General features: G+C 31.3%; 1 protein-coding gene across 1 annotated transcript in view; it reads right to left on the bottom strand.

The window, feature by feature from the left end:
* Positions 1-5,433: 5,433 nt before the first annotated feature.
* Positions 5,434-15,400, bottom strand: part of LOC129916648 (uncharacterized) — a 158,065-nt gene continuing 148,098 nt past the window's right edge. Inside the window, exons 2-7 of the mRNA XM_055996734.1 lie at positions 14,933-15,141; positions 12,389-12,524; positions 12,118-12,251; positions 7,551-7,673; positions 7,304-7,487; positions 5,434-5,748 (exon numbers count right to left, since the gene is read on the bottom strand). Of these exons, the coding sequence (XP_055852709.1) occupies positions 5,480-5,748; positions 7,304-7,487; positions 7,551-7,673; positions 12,118-12,251; positions 12,389-12,524; positions 14,933-15,141 (1,055 nt within the window). The 3' untranslated portion in view covers positions 5,434-5,479. The remainder of the gene's footprint in view (positions 5,749-7,303; positions 7,488-7,550; positions 7,674-12,117; positions 12,252-12,388; positions 12,525-14,932; positions 15,142-15,400) is intronic.

Raw genomic sequence — 15,400 nt, 5'->3', positions numbered from 1 at the left:
ACATAAAAAAGCAAATTGGTTTTGATTGTTTAAATTGAGATGTGCCACGAGAGAAATTTATAAAATTTGATTTTTACAAAAACTACTTAATTCCATCAACCGGTTACAAATATTAGGTAAGAATTTGCATTTTTTGAAGTTATACTACTTATGGGAGGGTGAGTATGAAAATTTACTTTTTGACAAGAATGTCAAAGGGATTATGACGCGATTACCCTGGGTAGCAGGGCTGTCGTTTCACCTTTAGAGTAGGCAGTACTTTAGTATTTAAAAATGCAGTACGCAGCAGTACGGCAAACATAAAACACACAACACGTTGCAAGTTACATGTTTCATGTGGCAAGTTGCATGTGGCAAGTTGTATGTGGCAAGTTGCATGTGGCAAGTTGCATGTGGCAAGTTGTATGTGGCAAGTTGCGTGTGGCAAGTTGCATGTGGCAAGTTGCATGTGGCAAGTTGCGTGTGGTAAGTTGCATGTGGCAAGTTGCGTGTGGCAAGTTGCATGTGGGAAGATGCATGTGACAAGTTGCATGTGGTAATTTCCATGTGGCAAGTTGCCAGGGTTGCAAAAAGCTCACATTTCAGCTCAGCTCACAGCTCAGCTCAAATTTGAGCTAGCTCACTTTTGAGCTAGGTACCATAGCTCAGCTCATTTGAGCTGAGCTGAAAGTGACCTGAGCTGAAAGTGAGCGCCCCCAACTTCCAACGCCTATATCTAGGAATTTTGAAGAAAATGAAAACAAAAATTTTGATGCCAAAAGGTAGCGGGGACTCTAACCTACATTAGGGTAAATAGGCACGATTCTGAAAAAATAGGCATGATGTGGCGGTTTAACATGGAAGGCAATTTTTTTAAAATCTGACAATGTGCAAAGCGTAGGCCCATGACACAAGCTATCATTTGGCATCATTCCCAAAAATTGCTCTCAAGCGGTTAAGCTTCTAGGAGCGTTCAAATATTTTTCCCCAACTTTCAAAGGCGATTTTCTCGGAATTTTGAAAAAAATCGAAAAACCGGATTATACCACTATCGGGTAGCTGAAAATATAAGCTTTCATATGGCACCACTCCCCTGTCTCTAGATCAAAGCGTTCGAACGACTATATAGCGGAATTTTGAAGAAAATGAAAATAAAATTTTTAATGCCAAAAGGAAGCGGGGACTCTAACCTATATTTGGGTACAACTCCCATCCCTGTAGGTCCACGCGTTCTCAAACCGGGAGAACTTAAAAGTAAAAAAAAATTAGGCACGATTCTGATAAATAAGGAATGATGTGGCGGTTTAACATGGAAGGCGATTTTTTAAAAATCTGATAATGTGCAAAGCCTAGGCCCATGACACAAGCTATCATTTGGCATCACTCCCAAAAATTGCTCTCAAGCGGTTTAGCTTCCAGGAGCGTTCAAAGATTCGGGGATTTTTCGAAAAAAAAAAATTTACCCCAACTTTCAAACGCGATCTTCTCGGAATTTTGAAAAAAGTCGAAAGACCGGATTTTTTTTTATGATAAAAAAAGAAATATTTTACTAAAAAAATAGAAATATATTTACTATTAAAAAACCCAAGAAAAAAGATCACGAAAAATTATCTGTTTTATTTATAAAAATATCCATGTGTTAAAATAATTCCATTAATAACTAGAACCAAACATCTTAAGCTATGGTGTTTTATAAAAGTTTAAAATATCTTCATATTTCATTATACTTTCCAAATAAAAATCAATGTATCCCCTCACCCATCACAGCTCAGCTCACTTTACCTTAGCTCACCCAACAGCTCAGCTCACCGACAGCTCAGCTCACCCAACAGCTCACCCAACAGCTCAGCTCAACCATCAGCTCAGCTCACTTTCAGCTCAGCTCAAATGAGCTGAGCTATGGTACATACCTCAAAAGTGAGCTAGCTCAAAATTTGAGCTGAGCTCAGCTAACTTTTGAGCTTTGTAGCAACCCTGCAAGTTCCATATTGCTACTACTAGTGCTGAAGCACACACAATTCTCATAAAATTACCATATCGCACATTTTGTGCGCAATTCATTTACTTTCGTTAACCATATACCGTACGTTCTGAACCGCACAACATTAGTAAATTTCACAGAATAAATTGAAAACTACATGGACGCAAGGAGGATGAAAGAATTAATTTATTGTTCACTTGATAAAAAAACTAAGTGTGGATTAATTACTTCATAATAGAAATTAAAAATATCAAATGAAATTCATTTACATATACTGAATGAGAAGTATAACTTCAGTCGCGTGTACATGTGTACACACACTCTTTTTTTATAAAAACGTACAACAAGTAGTGGTAATATTGAACTATTACCTTAGGTCTAATGTTTGTGCCACGATTTTGTATGGAGATTTATTTTAGTGGATTTGGTTTACCTAAATTCCCAAGTTATATGAGAATTTGTTGCCTTGTCGCCATGTCGCAACAGTCAACATGCAACATGCAATATGCAAAATTCAACATGCCACATGCATCTAGCCACGTATCACATGCAACATCCACCACGCAACATAAAACATGCAAAATGCAACATGCCATTATGCCATATGCAACAAACCACGTGCTACATGCAACATATACCATGTCGCCTTGTCTTTATATTACTTTTTAACCTTCTCACCATGTCGCCTTGTCGCCATGTCGCCTTGTCCGATGTCACCTTGTCGCTATATCGCCTTGTTGCCATGTCGCCATGTTGCCTTGTCGTCATGTCCCCTTGTCGCCATGTCGCATTGTCACCATTTCACCTTGTCGCCATGTCGTTTTGTCGCCATATCAGAGTCGCTACAACCATAACCAGCGCACTGTGTAAACTTTAGCATTGACGCCCCTTATCTTAAGAATTTCGTTTCATAAACCATTTCTACATTTCGCGTGAGATACGCATAAGAGTTAGTCGTACAATTTCTTGTTTTTTCGCCTTGCATCGCCAAAAAGTTAGTTACTTCTTTTCACAGCATATTTTTTAGTCGTTACTTCTTCTCAACAAAATAACTACCAATTTAGGTTGCTTTAATCAAATTAAGTATTTTTACATTCTCTTATCTCACACATAAGAACGGAGCCAACGAAGATTATTATATTCACTATAATTATTATAAAAACTGAAAAGTGTTCTTTTCGGGTCATGCTGTCAAAGAAACTGATCCCATAAAACAGACTTTTAAGCTCCACAACCCAAAATGCGGTCCACGACAATGCACGGTGGTCTTGAAAACGCGGCAGGTTTTATAAAAATGGACCCCAAAAGTAATGATGCAGATTTGTTCGAAATGATCTCAGGATTGCAAATTTGTAAATTTCAAAATCGTACCTGATCCCATTTTTGAGTTACAGGCATTTTACATATATACACGTGGGAGGGCATTTGGGAAAAAAAATTTAAACAAAAAACAAAAGCACATTATAATGTCCTATACCTTTTTGGAAAGCTAAAATATACTCCTTTAATTTGATGATTATTTGAAGTTGATTGAGTAAATAGTTTTTGAGAAATTTAATTTCAAAGTCAAAATTTAAAAAAAAAAATAATTTTTTGTATTTAAGTTAATTTTTTTTTAAATTTGAATTACAAGGTACAAGTTTTTTTCAAAATTGAATGTTCTATTTAGTTCTTAGTCAAATCCTTACAAATAGATGCAAAAAACTATTCTAGTTTTTCAAAAATGGGAAAAAAGATAGGCACTTTTATATTTGTTTTATTTGTTACTAAGGAAAAATTTGTACAATGGTTATTTAATGAACAGATTTGTAAGTTCTAATCACACTTAGTGTAACTCAGAATCAACCCCAAGAACGAAGTGGTATTTTGGCTCCTTTTTTGAGGTTTTTTTGTTCATTTTTGCTGTTTTTTTTTTGCCATTTTTAGAGTTTTGTATTTTTTTTTTTTATTTTTATAATTTTTTAAGTTATTTTTATTACGTTCTGAGTATTTTAGGACTACTTTTGAAAGGTAAGAGTTCTAATGTTACGTATAACCGAAAAATATCCCACATTACATAGATTTCAATACAGCTAAGGTCCTCAGGGACCACAAAACCATTTCTCGATTTTCATCGTGAGAGCCATTTTTCATGACTTTTCGCGTTAATTTAAAAAAAGAAGACGTCCTGATCAGCATCGTGTTACAGTGACCTTTTTTTCATTTTATTTGAGGCTAATTTTTTTTTTTTATTTAAAAAAAAATTTAAAAAAGTTAAACAAAATTTGGAGAAAAGATAAAATTTTCCTTTAATCTCGAAAACTGAGATACTTTTAAACATGCGTTTTTTTTTGTTTTTGACTTAAAATCAATGAGAGCATTGATTTGTATAGAAAAATTGTACTTGTAATTGTTTTAATAAAAACAATTGAATAAAATAAACTGAAAGAAAAAAAAATATTTTTTTTTCTAAAATAATAACTCTTTCCAAAAAGGTATAGGACATTATAATGTGCTTTTGTTTTTTGTTTAAATTTTTTTTCCCAAATGCCCTCCCACGTGTATATAATGTAAAATGCCTGTAACTCAAAAAAGGGATCAGGTACGATTTTGAAATTTACAAATTTGCAATCCTGAGATCATTTCGAACAAATCTGCATCATTACTTTTGACCATTTTTTACCATTTTTATAAAACCTGCCGCGTTTTTAAGACCACCGTGAATGTCCAGGATAATCGCCGCAGACGAAAAATACTTACCATAAACTAATTCTGTATTATTTCGTTTTCCTTATTTTCTTGCGAAAAAAAAAATCCATAAATAAATTAAAATCTTCCATTTTTTTCGACATCATCACTTAATTTTATTTTCTCATTAAATTGTTTAATAATTAATTTCACTTGTTTTTTTTATTATTTTATTTTTGTCATCCTATTTATTGGTATTTTAATAATTTTTGTTTTTTTTTTTTAATTACAGATTTTACTTTTGCCTAAATGCTTAAATTTTAATTTAGTTTTTATTTAATGTTTATTAAATTCCTATATCAATTTTAATATTTATATATACAAAAACACAACAATATTATTTAATAATAATCAATATACACTCTTATAATTAATTATTTATTTTAATGTTTTTCTTTTTCAACCATTCTAGCAGTTTTCAATTCTTTATTTCTCGTTTTTTTTTTGTTTACTCTTAATTTTATTTTTATTTTTTATATATAGAAATTCCAAATTAAAAACATCATCATAATCATTGTCTTAAATATTACATTTAATTTTGTTTTTTCTTTAAATTTATGTTTACAATTTAATAAAAAAAAATTATTTAAATTTTTAATTAACATTTTAACATTATGAAATTGTCTTACAGAGTTTTTTGTTTTCTTGTTTTTTCTATTTATATTTTATATAAATTTTTTGTTATTTTGCTTATTTTTGTTTTTAACTTTATTTTTTTATTTCGTCATTTTTTGAATTATTACAAGTTTATTTTTTATTTTATTTTTTTTTTTTTGTTTAAAACTTAACTTATCACCGATTTTGAATTAAATTTTCATTCGTTAGAAAATCCCGTTGGGGTTGCCACTCTTCAATTTTAGACATCTCATTCCTATTCAATTCCATTCTTTCACTTATTTTGATTCTCGTGTAATTCCTGTTGTCATTGTCATTTGTATTTTTGTCATCATTATCGTTATCATCTGTCATCTTGAGTCTCAGGACCAAACCAAAAACAAACAGTACCATTGCCATTTTGATAGCCCGTTTCGAATCCAATCGACATGCCGACGCTGAAGCATCTAAAATACAAAAAAAAAAAATAAAATGCATTCCTGTCAATTTGATAACCATTTATATTCTCAAAGTAATCGTATAATAAAACTGAATTGGATGGAATTCCACCCGTTTTTTTTGGGGACGAGAGGTGATTTTCTTCACAGCTTTTCTTGATTTATCAAAATCTCTCCCAAAAGAGGAATTAATCTTTGAATTAATTGCCATGGCTTACAACTGAGTGATTTGTCTTATGTTGGTTTTACCAAATTCAGAACATAGAAAACAGCGCCCTCTACATTCCTCCTTTAACCCCTAATGCAATTGGTCTCTATCTAAACACCAGTTAAGAAAGACATTTCGACCCCTTCTCCATACATTTTTTTGGGGATGAGTTGAGAGTATATATGTGGTGTGCGATTAAGGGATTTTGGGGTTAGCATTTTGAAGAGAGAAGAAGAATCTCAGACCTCACCGGCATAATAACCATATCGGAAAGGGAAGAGAAAGAGTGCTTTGATTTAATGCCAAGCACTTAATCAATGGTCTTCTCTTTCTGTCTAAACAAACAGATCTAACCGGGCTCACTCTTTGTGTAACAGAGTTAAAGAAAAAAAAAAAAATTCACAGAGGTTAACTGGGTCGGAAATGGATATGAACATTTTGTACCTAACTGTTAAATAGTTGAACATTAATCAAAATGATTTTTATTGGGGTTGTTTTATTTAAGGGTCGACAACAACGACGAAGACTATAGAACGAACTACGACGATGATAACGGACGTGATGGAATTCAAATGGGTTTTTCACCCAGTAGCAGAAGTACCAAAAAAAAAAAAAAAACAACAAAAATAGCGGGCGCATGTTTTTGTATATTATACAATTTTCGTTTTTAGATATGGCAAAAACTAGTGAAGCAGAAAACTGTGAAAACTCTCTCTCTCTAAATCGGATATTTGACATTTTGTCTGACACAAATCTACTTGGTTGTCATTAATCACTTTCAATTTGACAGAAGTGGGTTAATCGTTTTTTGGGGGTAGACCATCGGATGACAAAAAAACAATAAAAAACAATAGGGTTGCCAACACTATGAAAATGTTACCATTAATTCACGAATCCTTTTTGAAAGTTGAAGAATTTGCTTTTGAGGGCTGGGCTCCGAATAAACGTTCTTCGAACATTTTTTAGTATCCGAAAGAGTAAAAATAAAAACATATATTATATGTTTGGACAACAATATCTAGGTACACAGAACTCAAAGAAACTTTTAGTTTTCACCACTAAATAGAGCTTAAAGACGCCTTTCTTTTGATACTCGTTGGACTGCAGAGAAATTTCTTAAAAGCATGTTTTTTTTTTTTGCTTTGACAAAAAAGTAAAAATATTTGAATTGGAAAATTTTGTCAAGTAAACCTCAGAAGGACTTTTTAAGGTCCTCATAGAGCTTCAAAAATACTTTCTTTTGATATTGCACTCGGTGGACTTCGGAAATAATTTTTAAAACGAATTTTTTCAACAAGCGGCAAATACCCTGGAGGTCGCTATTTTTACTGTTTCAACTGAATTGATTTTACTTACTTTTATTGTAGTGTGTTAAATATTGTTCATTCTGATCATCAAATTCACCATCCCCAGGCTGATCAAATGGATATAAATTTACATCTGGTGATCGACCTGATGCTAATATCCTTGGTCGATCTTCTTCGATGAGTTTTTCTGTTTCCTGTTCATAGATTTCATGAATTCGGGCAGTACACTTGAGCTGAAATTAAATTTAAAAATAAAATCACATTAAAGTTAATAGAAAATTTAGAAAATTTCTTACCTTAAGTCGTCCTTTGATAAAATGCTGATACGTCACAATGAAGTTGATTTCTAACACTGATGATTCAAGATTTTCTTCGGTGTGCTTTTGAACTTCGTATGTTCGAATGTAATTTGGAAGGACCTGAAATAAAAAAAAAATAATTAAAATTTGAAAAAGAAAAAACAAAAATTTCAAAATTCACAATAACTAACTTTGGAAAGCTGTGTTTTCGAAAGTATTAAGTTCTCAGAATCATGCTTCTGCTTAAAAAGCAGGAAATTGTATTACTTTGAAAATGAATAGTATGATTATGAATCAAAAACGAACCCATCAAAGTAAAACCCGAAAACTGAAGAAACGTCAAAAATTTGTTGTCCTTTTATTTTTATGTTTGTTTTGATATGTTCGGATTTAATTTTTAAGGGCCTTTAATGAACAAAAATTTCAAAATTCGAAATTAATATGACTAACTTTGAAAAGCTATATTTCGAAAACTTTTGAGTTTTCAGAATCACACTTTAGCTCAAACAGCAGGAAATCTTATCACCTTGAAAATGAATGGTATGATTATGAACCAAAAATATGCCCTTATAATTAAAAACAGAGAAAACTGAAGAAAGGTCAAGCATTCAAATATTTTGTTTTTATTTTTAGATAATTTTCATCAAGAAAAAACCTCTTACGTTCGAATGTAATTTGGAAGGACTTTTAATAAGAAAAAAAAAATTTATTTAAAATTTGAAATAGGCAAACAAAAATTTCAAAATTCGAAATTAATATGACTAGCTTTGAAAAGCTATATTTCGAAAACTATTGAGTTCTCAGAATCACACTTTAGCTCAAACAGCAGGAAATCTTATCACCTTGAAAATGAATGGTATGATTATGAACCAAAAATATGCCCTTATAATTAAAAACAGAGAAAACTGAAGAAAGGTCAAGCATTCAAATATTTTGTTTTTATTTTTAGATAATTTTCATCAAGAAAAAACCTCTTACGTTCGAATGTAATTTGGAAGGACTTTTAATAAGAAAAAAAAAATTTATTTAAAATTTGAAATAGGCAAACAAAAATTTCAAAATTCGAAATTAATATGACTAGCTTTGAAAAGCTATATTTCGAAAACTATTGAGTTCTCAGAATCAAACTTTAGCTCAAACAGCAAGAAATCTTATCACCTTGAAAATGAATGGTATGATTATGATCCAAAAATAAGCCCTTCAAAGTAAAAACAGAGAAAACCGAAGAAAGGTCAAGCATTCAAATATTTTGTTTTTATTTTTAGATAATTTTCATCAAGAAAAAACCTCTTACGTTCGAATGTAATTTGGAAGGACTTTTAATAAGAAAAAAAAAATTTATTTTAAATTTGAAATAGGCAAACAAAAATTTCAAAATTCGAAATTAATATGACTAACTTTGAAAAGCTATATTTCGAAAACTTTTGAGTTTTCAGAATCACACTTTAGCTCAAACAGCAGGAAATCTTATCACCTTGAAAATGAATGGTATGATTATGAACCAAAAATATGCCCTTATAATTAAAAACAGAGAAAACTGAAGAAAGGTCAAGCATTCAAATATTTTGTTTTTATTTTTAGATAATTTTCATCAAGAAAAAACCTCTTACGTTCGAATGTAATTTGGAAGGACTTTTAATAAGAAAAAAAAAATTTATTTAAAATTTGAAATAGGCAAACAAAAATTTCAAAATTCGAAATTAATATGACTAGCTTTGAAAAGCTATATTTCGAAAACTATTGAGTTCTCAGAATCACACTTTAGCTCAAACAGCAGGAAATCTTATCACCTTGAAAATGAATGGTATGATTATGAACCAAAAATATGCCCTTATAATTAAAAACAGAGAAAACTGAAGAAAGGTCAAGCATTCAAATATTTTGTTTTTATTTTTAGATAATTTTCATCAAGAAAAAACCTCTTACGTTCGAATGTAATTTGGAAGGACTTTTAATAAGAAAAAAAAAATTTATTTAAAATTTGAAATAGGCAAACAAAAATTTCAAAATTCGAAATTAATATGACTAGCTTTGAAAAGCTATATTTCGAAAACTATTGAGTTCTCAGAATCACACTTTAGCTCAAACAGCAGGAAATCTTATCACCTTGAAAATGAATGGTATGATTATGAACCAAAAATATGCCCTTATAATTAAAAACAGAGAAAACTGAAGAAAGGTCAAGCATTCAAATATTTTGTTTTTATTTTTAGATAATTTTCATCAAGAAAAAACCTCTTACGTTCGAATGTAATTTGGAAGGACTTTTAATAAGAAAAAAAAAATTTATTTAAAATTTGAAATAGGCAAACAAAAATTTCAAAATTCGAAATTAATATGACTAGCTTTGAAAAGCTATATTTCGAAAACTATTGAGTTCTCAGAATCACACTTTAGCTCAAACAGCAGGAAATCTTATCACCTTGAAAATGAATGGTATGATTATGAACCAAAAATATGCCCTTATAATTAAAAACAGAGAAAACTGAAGAAAGGTCAAGCATTCAAATATTTTGTTTTTATTTTTAGATAATTTTCATCAAGAAAAAACCTCTTACGTTCGAATGTAATTTGGAAGGACTTTTAATAAGAAAAAAAAAATGTATTTAAAATTTGAAATAGGCAAACAAAAATTTCAAAATTCGAAATTAATATGACTAGCTTTGAAAAGCTATATTTCGAAAACTATTGAGTTCTCAGAATCACACTTTAGCTCAAACAACAGGAAATCTTATCACCTTGAAAATGAATGGTATGATTATGAACCAAAAAAAAGCCCTTCAAAGTAAAAACTGAAAAAAACTGAAGAAAGGTCAAGCATTCAAAAAGGACTTTTAATAAGAAAAAAAAAATGTATTTAAAATTTGAAATAGGCAAACAAAAATTTTAAAATTCTAAATTAATGACTAACTTTGGAAAGCTGTATTTTCGAAAGTATTATGATCTCAGAATCGTACTTTAGCTCAAACAGCAGGAAATTTTATTACTTTTAAAATGAATGGTATGATTATAAATCAAAAACGAGCCCTTCACAGAAAAATACCAGAAAACTGAAGAAAGGTCAAAAATTTCAATTTTTTTTTTTTTTTTTTGTATATTTAGATAAATTACACAGGAAGGTAGACCTTATTTGCGACAAATTAATTTAAAAATAATTTCTCTTCATTGATGTCAAGGACCCCTTTTAGGTAGGTACCATTGACATCACTGACCAAACCGAACTTATACTATCTCCTCCTTGTGACCCCATTGACCTAAAAGTTTAATTTATCCTCTGGCTGTTCAATAACCCTTTGTTATAGGGTTTTCCTAAAGATAGACCACTCAAAATGTTTTGTTTTTGTTGTTGTCTTCGATAGAGGTGAAAAACAAAATCAACTATCAACATTGTCACCCAGTCAACCACATCGATAACCCTTAAACAAAAGTTCAACAACATCAACAAGAAATACTGGGAGCTCGTATAGTTTTTTTTTTTTTTTTTTTTTGGAAAATCTTTCACAACACTACAACTCAGAGTTGTGTCCTTTTTTAAAGTCCAATTAATCTTCCGGTAAACAGGTCTAGATATAGTCACCGACATACACACACACATAGAAACAGTTAGCCAACCAAAGAACAAGGAAACGAACGCTATATAAATAGAATATCCTTTTTCTGGCTCCTATTCTACTATCAACTCTATTTCTATATGTTAGTGAAGCTTACGGCAAACGAGAGGATTTATGTTCGGGCAAATTAAATGTCCACCCACGCACGTATGCCCCCATCACCTAACTCGATTCCTTTCGAACCAGACATCACATGGAGAGAAAATTGCAAAAATATTATTGACATAGAAAATGGTCAGGCGAGAGTTGGTATGGGATTCAGGTCCTTCGAACCGAACTAAGCCCCTCCGACAGAGGCACCTAATCATCCTCGGCAATATAACTAGCATTGCTACTCGTATTTCGTACATCGTCGTCATTCGTTTCGACTGAAAGATAGAATATAACGTATACGTTCGTTTGTGTGGTGCGCCGGGTGGTGGCACTTTGAAATCAATATTGGACATATGTTACGACAACGTAACGGTATCCCGTCCAAATGAAACGAGACCAGGCTAGAAATTGTACAGTACATACATACGCCGGTCAGGCCGATATGATGAGGATAGGATGGTAGGTAGATGGCGCCACCATTTGCTCGCTATACCACTTGGCGCGTTCACCAGGGCAATTGAGAAAAATTTCATTTTTTGTTCATAAATCATTTCCGGTTGCTCATGTTCAGCCATTTCTCTGCGTCCATTTCCAACTGATTTCGAATTTTTATTCGTCGAGTTCTCGAGGAATGAACGTCTTTGCTGGTGTCGGCTCGTGACGTACGTGAGGGGACCAAAGAGTGACTCTGATGATGATGGTTTTTGATATTTTTTCTCATTTTTTTTTTAGCCCTCTTTCTCTCTCTCAATAAATTCATCGAAACGAAACTACCAAGAGGGAGTAAAATAATATCTCAAAACTAATGTATAAAAAAAATTTTGGGGATACTGAAAGGTTTTCAATTAAAGACATCTTACCGGAATCTCATTGATCCACCAGGTTAGATTGGCTGCTGGCTTTGAGTAGTCCGATGAGCAGTTACCATTGATGACGTCACCTAAGCGATATCTTGAGTGGATGCCAGTTATGATTGGACGTTGAGTTGGTAGTTCTAAAAAGTAAAAAAAAAACGAAAAACAAAAATGTATTTTTTTACAGTAAATTTGTAAAGGTTTGTGTGTGTATAAGAAAAACAATATGGCGGAATTAATAAATGTCAATAATATTGAAGGTATTGGTTTCACTTACCCACAATTTCCATTTCAGCTGTGTGAATTATAGTGTGAAAGGAAGGCGCATCGGCTGATACTTCACAGCTGAACTTTCCAGTGATTGATAATGGCACTGAAACAAGTGTCACATGACTTTGATTTGATAGAGTTGACTGTAAATAGAAATAGAAAAAAAATTGTTTTGGAAGAATTTATTAAAGAAGTTTTATATAAAACTACAAAATTATTTATAAATGGTGCAAGTTAAACGCCAAAAAAGGATTTTCCCACAGTTATGTTGTTTCATTCGATGAATTTGAAGGAAATTAAAAAAAAAAAAAACTTTTTTCGAAAATCGCTTTCGAAATGTAAGAAAACTAAAATGTTCGGTTGGAAATATCTCAGGAACCAGACCTCCAAGAAACGTTTGGTTTTCAGCTTTGTGTAGAGTTTTAACAGACCTTTCTTTTCATTTCATTTTCATTTTTGAAAATTTACTTTTATTAGGTCAACCTTGATTTTTTCTCGAAAATCCGAAAAAAATATAATCTAACTTTTGCTACCTAAATGCATAGGCCTGGCTTTTTTTAACTCATATCGGTGAACTAAATCTTATTTCGAGACTTTGATCCGAAAATGTCTGCTTCCAAATAAAAAAAAAATTTTTCTAAGAAAAAAAAAATTTCTAAGAAAAAGAAAAAAAATTGTTCGACTGTTATTAATTCAGCAACCAGACCTATAAGAAATTTTTGGTTTTCAGCTATTTGGAGGAAATGTTTGAAAATGAAATTTTTATAGGCATGAATTTTTATCGAAAATCCGAAAAAAATAAATTTTCATTTTTGCTACCTAAATGCACAGGCCTGGTTACTGTGAACTCATATCTGTAAACCAAATCTTATTTCGAGACTTTGATCTGAAAATATCTGCTTCCAAATAAAAAAAAAATTTTTCTAAGAAAAAAAAAATTTCTAAGAAAAAAAAAATATTTCGACTGTTAATAATTCAGCAACCAGACCTATAAAAAACTTTTAGTTTTCAGCTATGTGTAGAGCTTTAAGAGACCTTTCTTTACATGTCTCATTCCACGGATTTGGAGGAAATTTTTGAAAATGAAATTTTTATAGGCATGAATTTTTATCGAAAATCCGAAAAAAATAAATTTTCATTTTTGCTACCTAAATGCACAGGCCTGGTTACTGTGAACTCATATCTGTAAACCAAATCTTATTTGCTTCCAAATAAAAAAAAATTTTTCTAAGAAAAAAAAAATTCTAAGAAAAAAAATTTAATAATTCAGCAACCACACCTCCAAGAAACTTTTGGTTTTCAGCTATGAGTAGAGCTCTAAGAGACCTTTCTTTTCATGTCTCATTCGATGGGTTTGGAGGAAATTTAAAAAATATAGGCAGGTATTGTTTTTTTTCGAAATTCCAAAAAAAAAATTCTAATTTATTAACCTTAATTTTAAAAATCTCGGTACTCAAAATTTGAAGGAGCAAACTAACATTATCTACGTCTTTTAATTTGTTTATTATATTTTGCTTTAGCCAATACCATTGCCATTTCTTAAGGCTTCTCTCGAAATTTTAATAACGAACCAATATTTTAATAATATCAAAACATATTTTCCACATCTACTTATCATTCTTTCCATTTATGTACGAAGGAGATCGCACCCAAAATACAGAGATGTTATATAAATACATAAATATCTATATTCCAAAACATTCCTAGTAACAATAATAATCATCATAATATGTAGATATCCTTGATACGTGACAATGGCCTCAAGGAATATTATTATTTCATTCATATTGTATATACAATTTGCGACTGTATAATAATTTCTCTCCATTTACAACAAAATTATGTATATATTTTTTTTTTATATTAAAAAACATATTTTACAATATATTCAAAATAAAGAGAAAATTTCCCTCTGTTGTGTGTATGTGCAAAAACATAACTAATCCAATAATCTCTAATTTAAAGAAAAACCACGAATTTAACCGCGGGGTAGTACAATTTTGTTCTACACAAAAAGAAAGGACAGTTGTTAATTTTTTTTTTTTTCAACTCTTGATATATTCATTCATGCCTTCAAGTTATTTGAATATTTATTTGCAATTATTGTCTACATATTGAAGTTAACTGAAAGGAAATGGTCGGAAGGTTCATGGAAAAGTTAAACACCGGAACCTATTCCACCCTTAAGCCAATGTGTGGTTTTTCTCACAAAAAAAAAAATAAAAATAAAAATATTACATGAAAGTAGCCTATAAGCCTTTTTTTATTTAAAATTATTTTCCCTGAATTCGTTAAACCTCATATCCTTAGCCGGAGGCAATAACCACGTGTGTGTTTTACAACATTCGAGCCAGAACACCAAGAAGAAGAAGAAAAAAAAAGGAAATATTTTTATTGGTAAAAAAAAACGTGGCTAGAGAGATTCCACATAAAACGACACGGAAAGGACTAGGAACCAAACAGTAACCTTACTTACCTAACCTAACCTCCTCGGTTGTATACCTACACCATTCAATCTAAGATATGAAACAGTTACATAAATTTCGATTACCTCAACATTAATTCCGGGTAATTTGAAGATTTTCATCGCCGGATTCTCCTTGGGTGTATAGCGATAGAACTCCCGCCGGCCTTTGTACCATTTCACCGTGTATAGGGTATCATTTTCGATGTCGTAATTGCACGCCAGCATTGCGCTATCGCCACGTTTAACGGCAGTTGGTACGGTCACGTAGACGTCTTTTAGCGCCACTGTGAGTTCTAAAAAGAGAAACAAGAAAAAAAAAATGTTATTATTTTATTTTTACTTAACTTTCTTATTATTAAAAGAAATGGTTTCAATGGGGGCTGAAATAGGGGCTGGGGTTGATTGTGGTACCTTTGGTGGTGTTTTTTTCCTTTAGAATTTATTGACTCATGATGCGAATAAGAGGAAAGGTAAGCAATGATGGATAATAATTTCAAATGGTGGAAACAACACAATAGATTTTATTGATAAACATTTTGGTGGTGGTTGTGT

Source organism: Episyrphus balteatus, chromosome 3, assembly GCF_945859705.1.
Source record: "Episyrphus balteatus chromosome 3, idEpiBalt1.1, whole genome shotgun sequence".
Taxonomy (NCBI): Eukaryota; Metazoa; Arthropoda; class Insecta; order Diptera; family Syrphidae; genus Episyrphus; species Episyrphus balteatus.
Note: the sequence above shows the minus strand (reverse complement) of the source record. Positions and strands in the feature narration are given on the sequence as shown.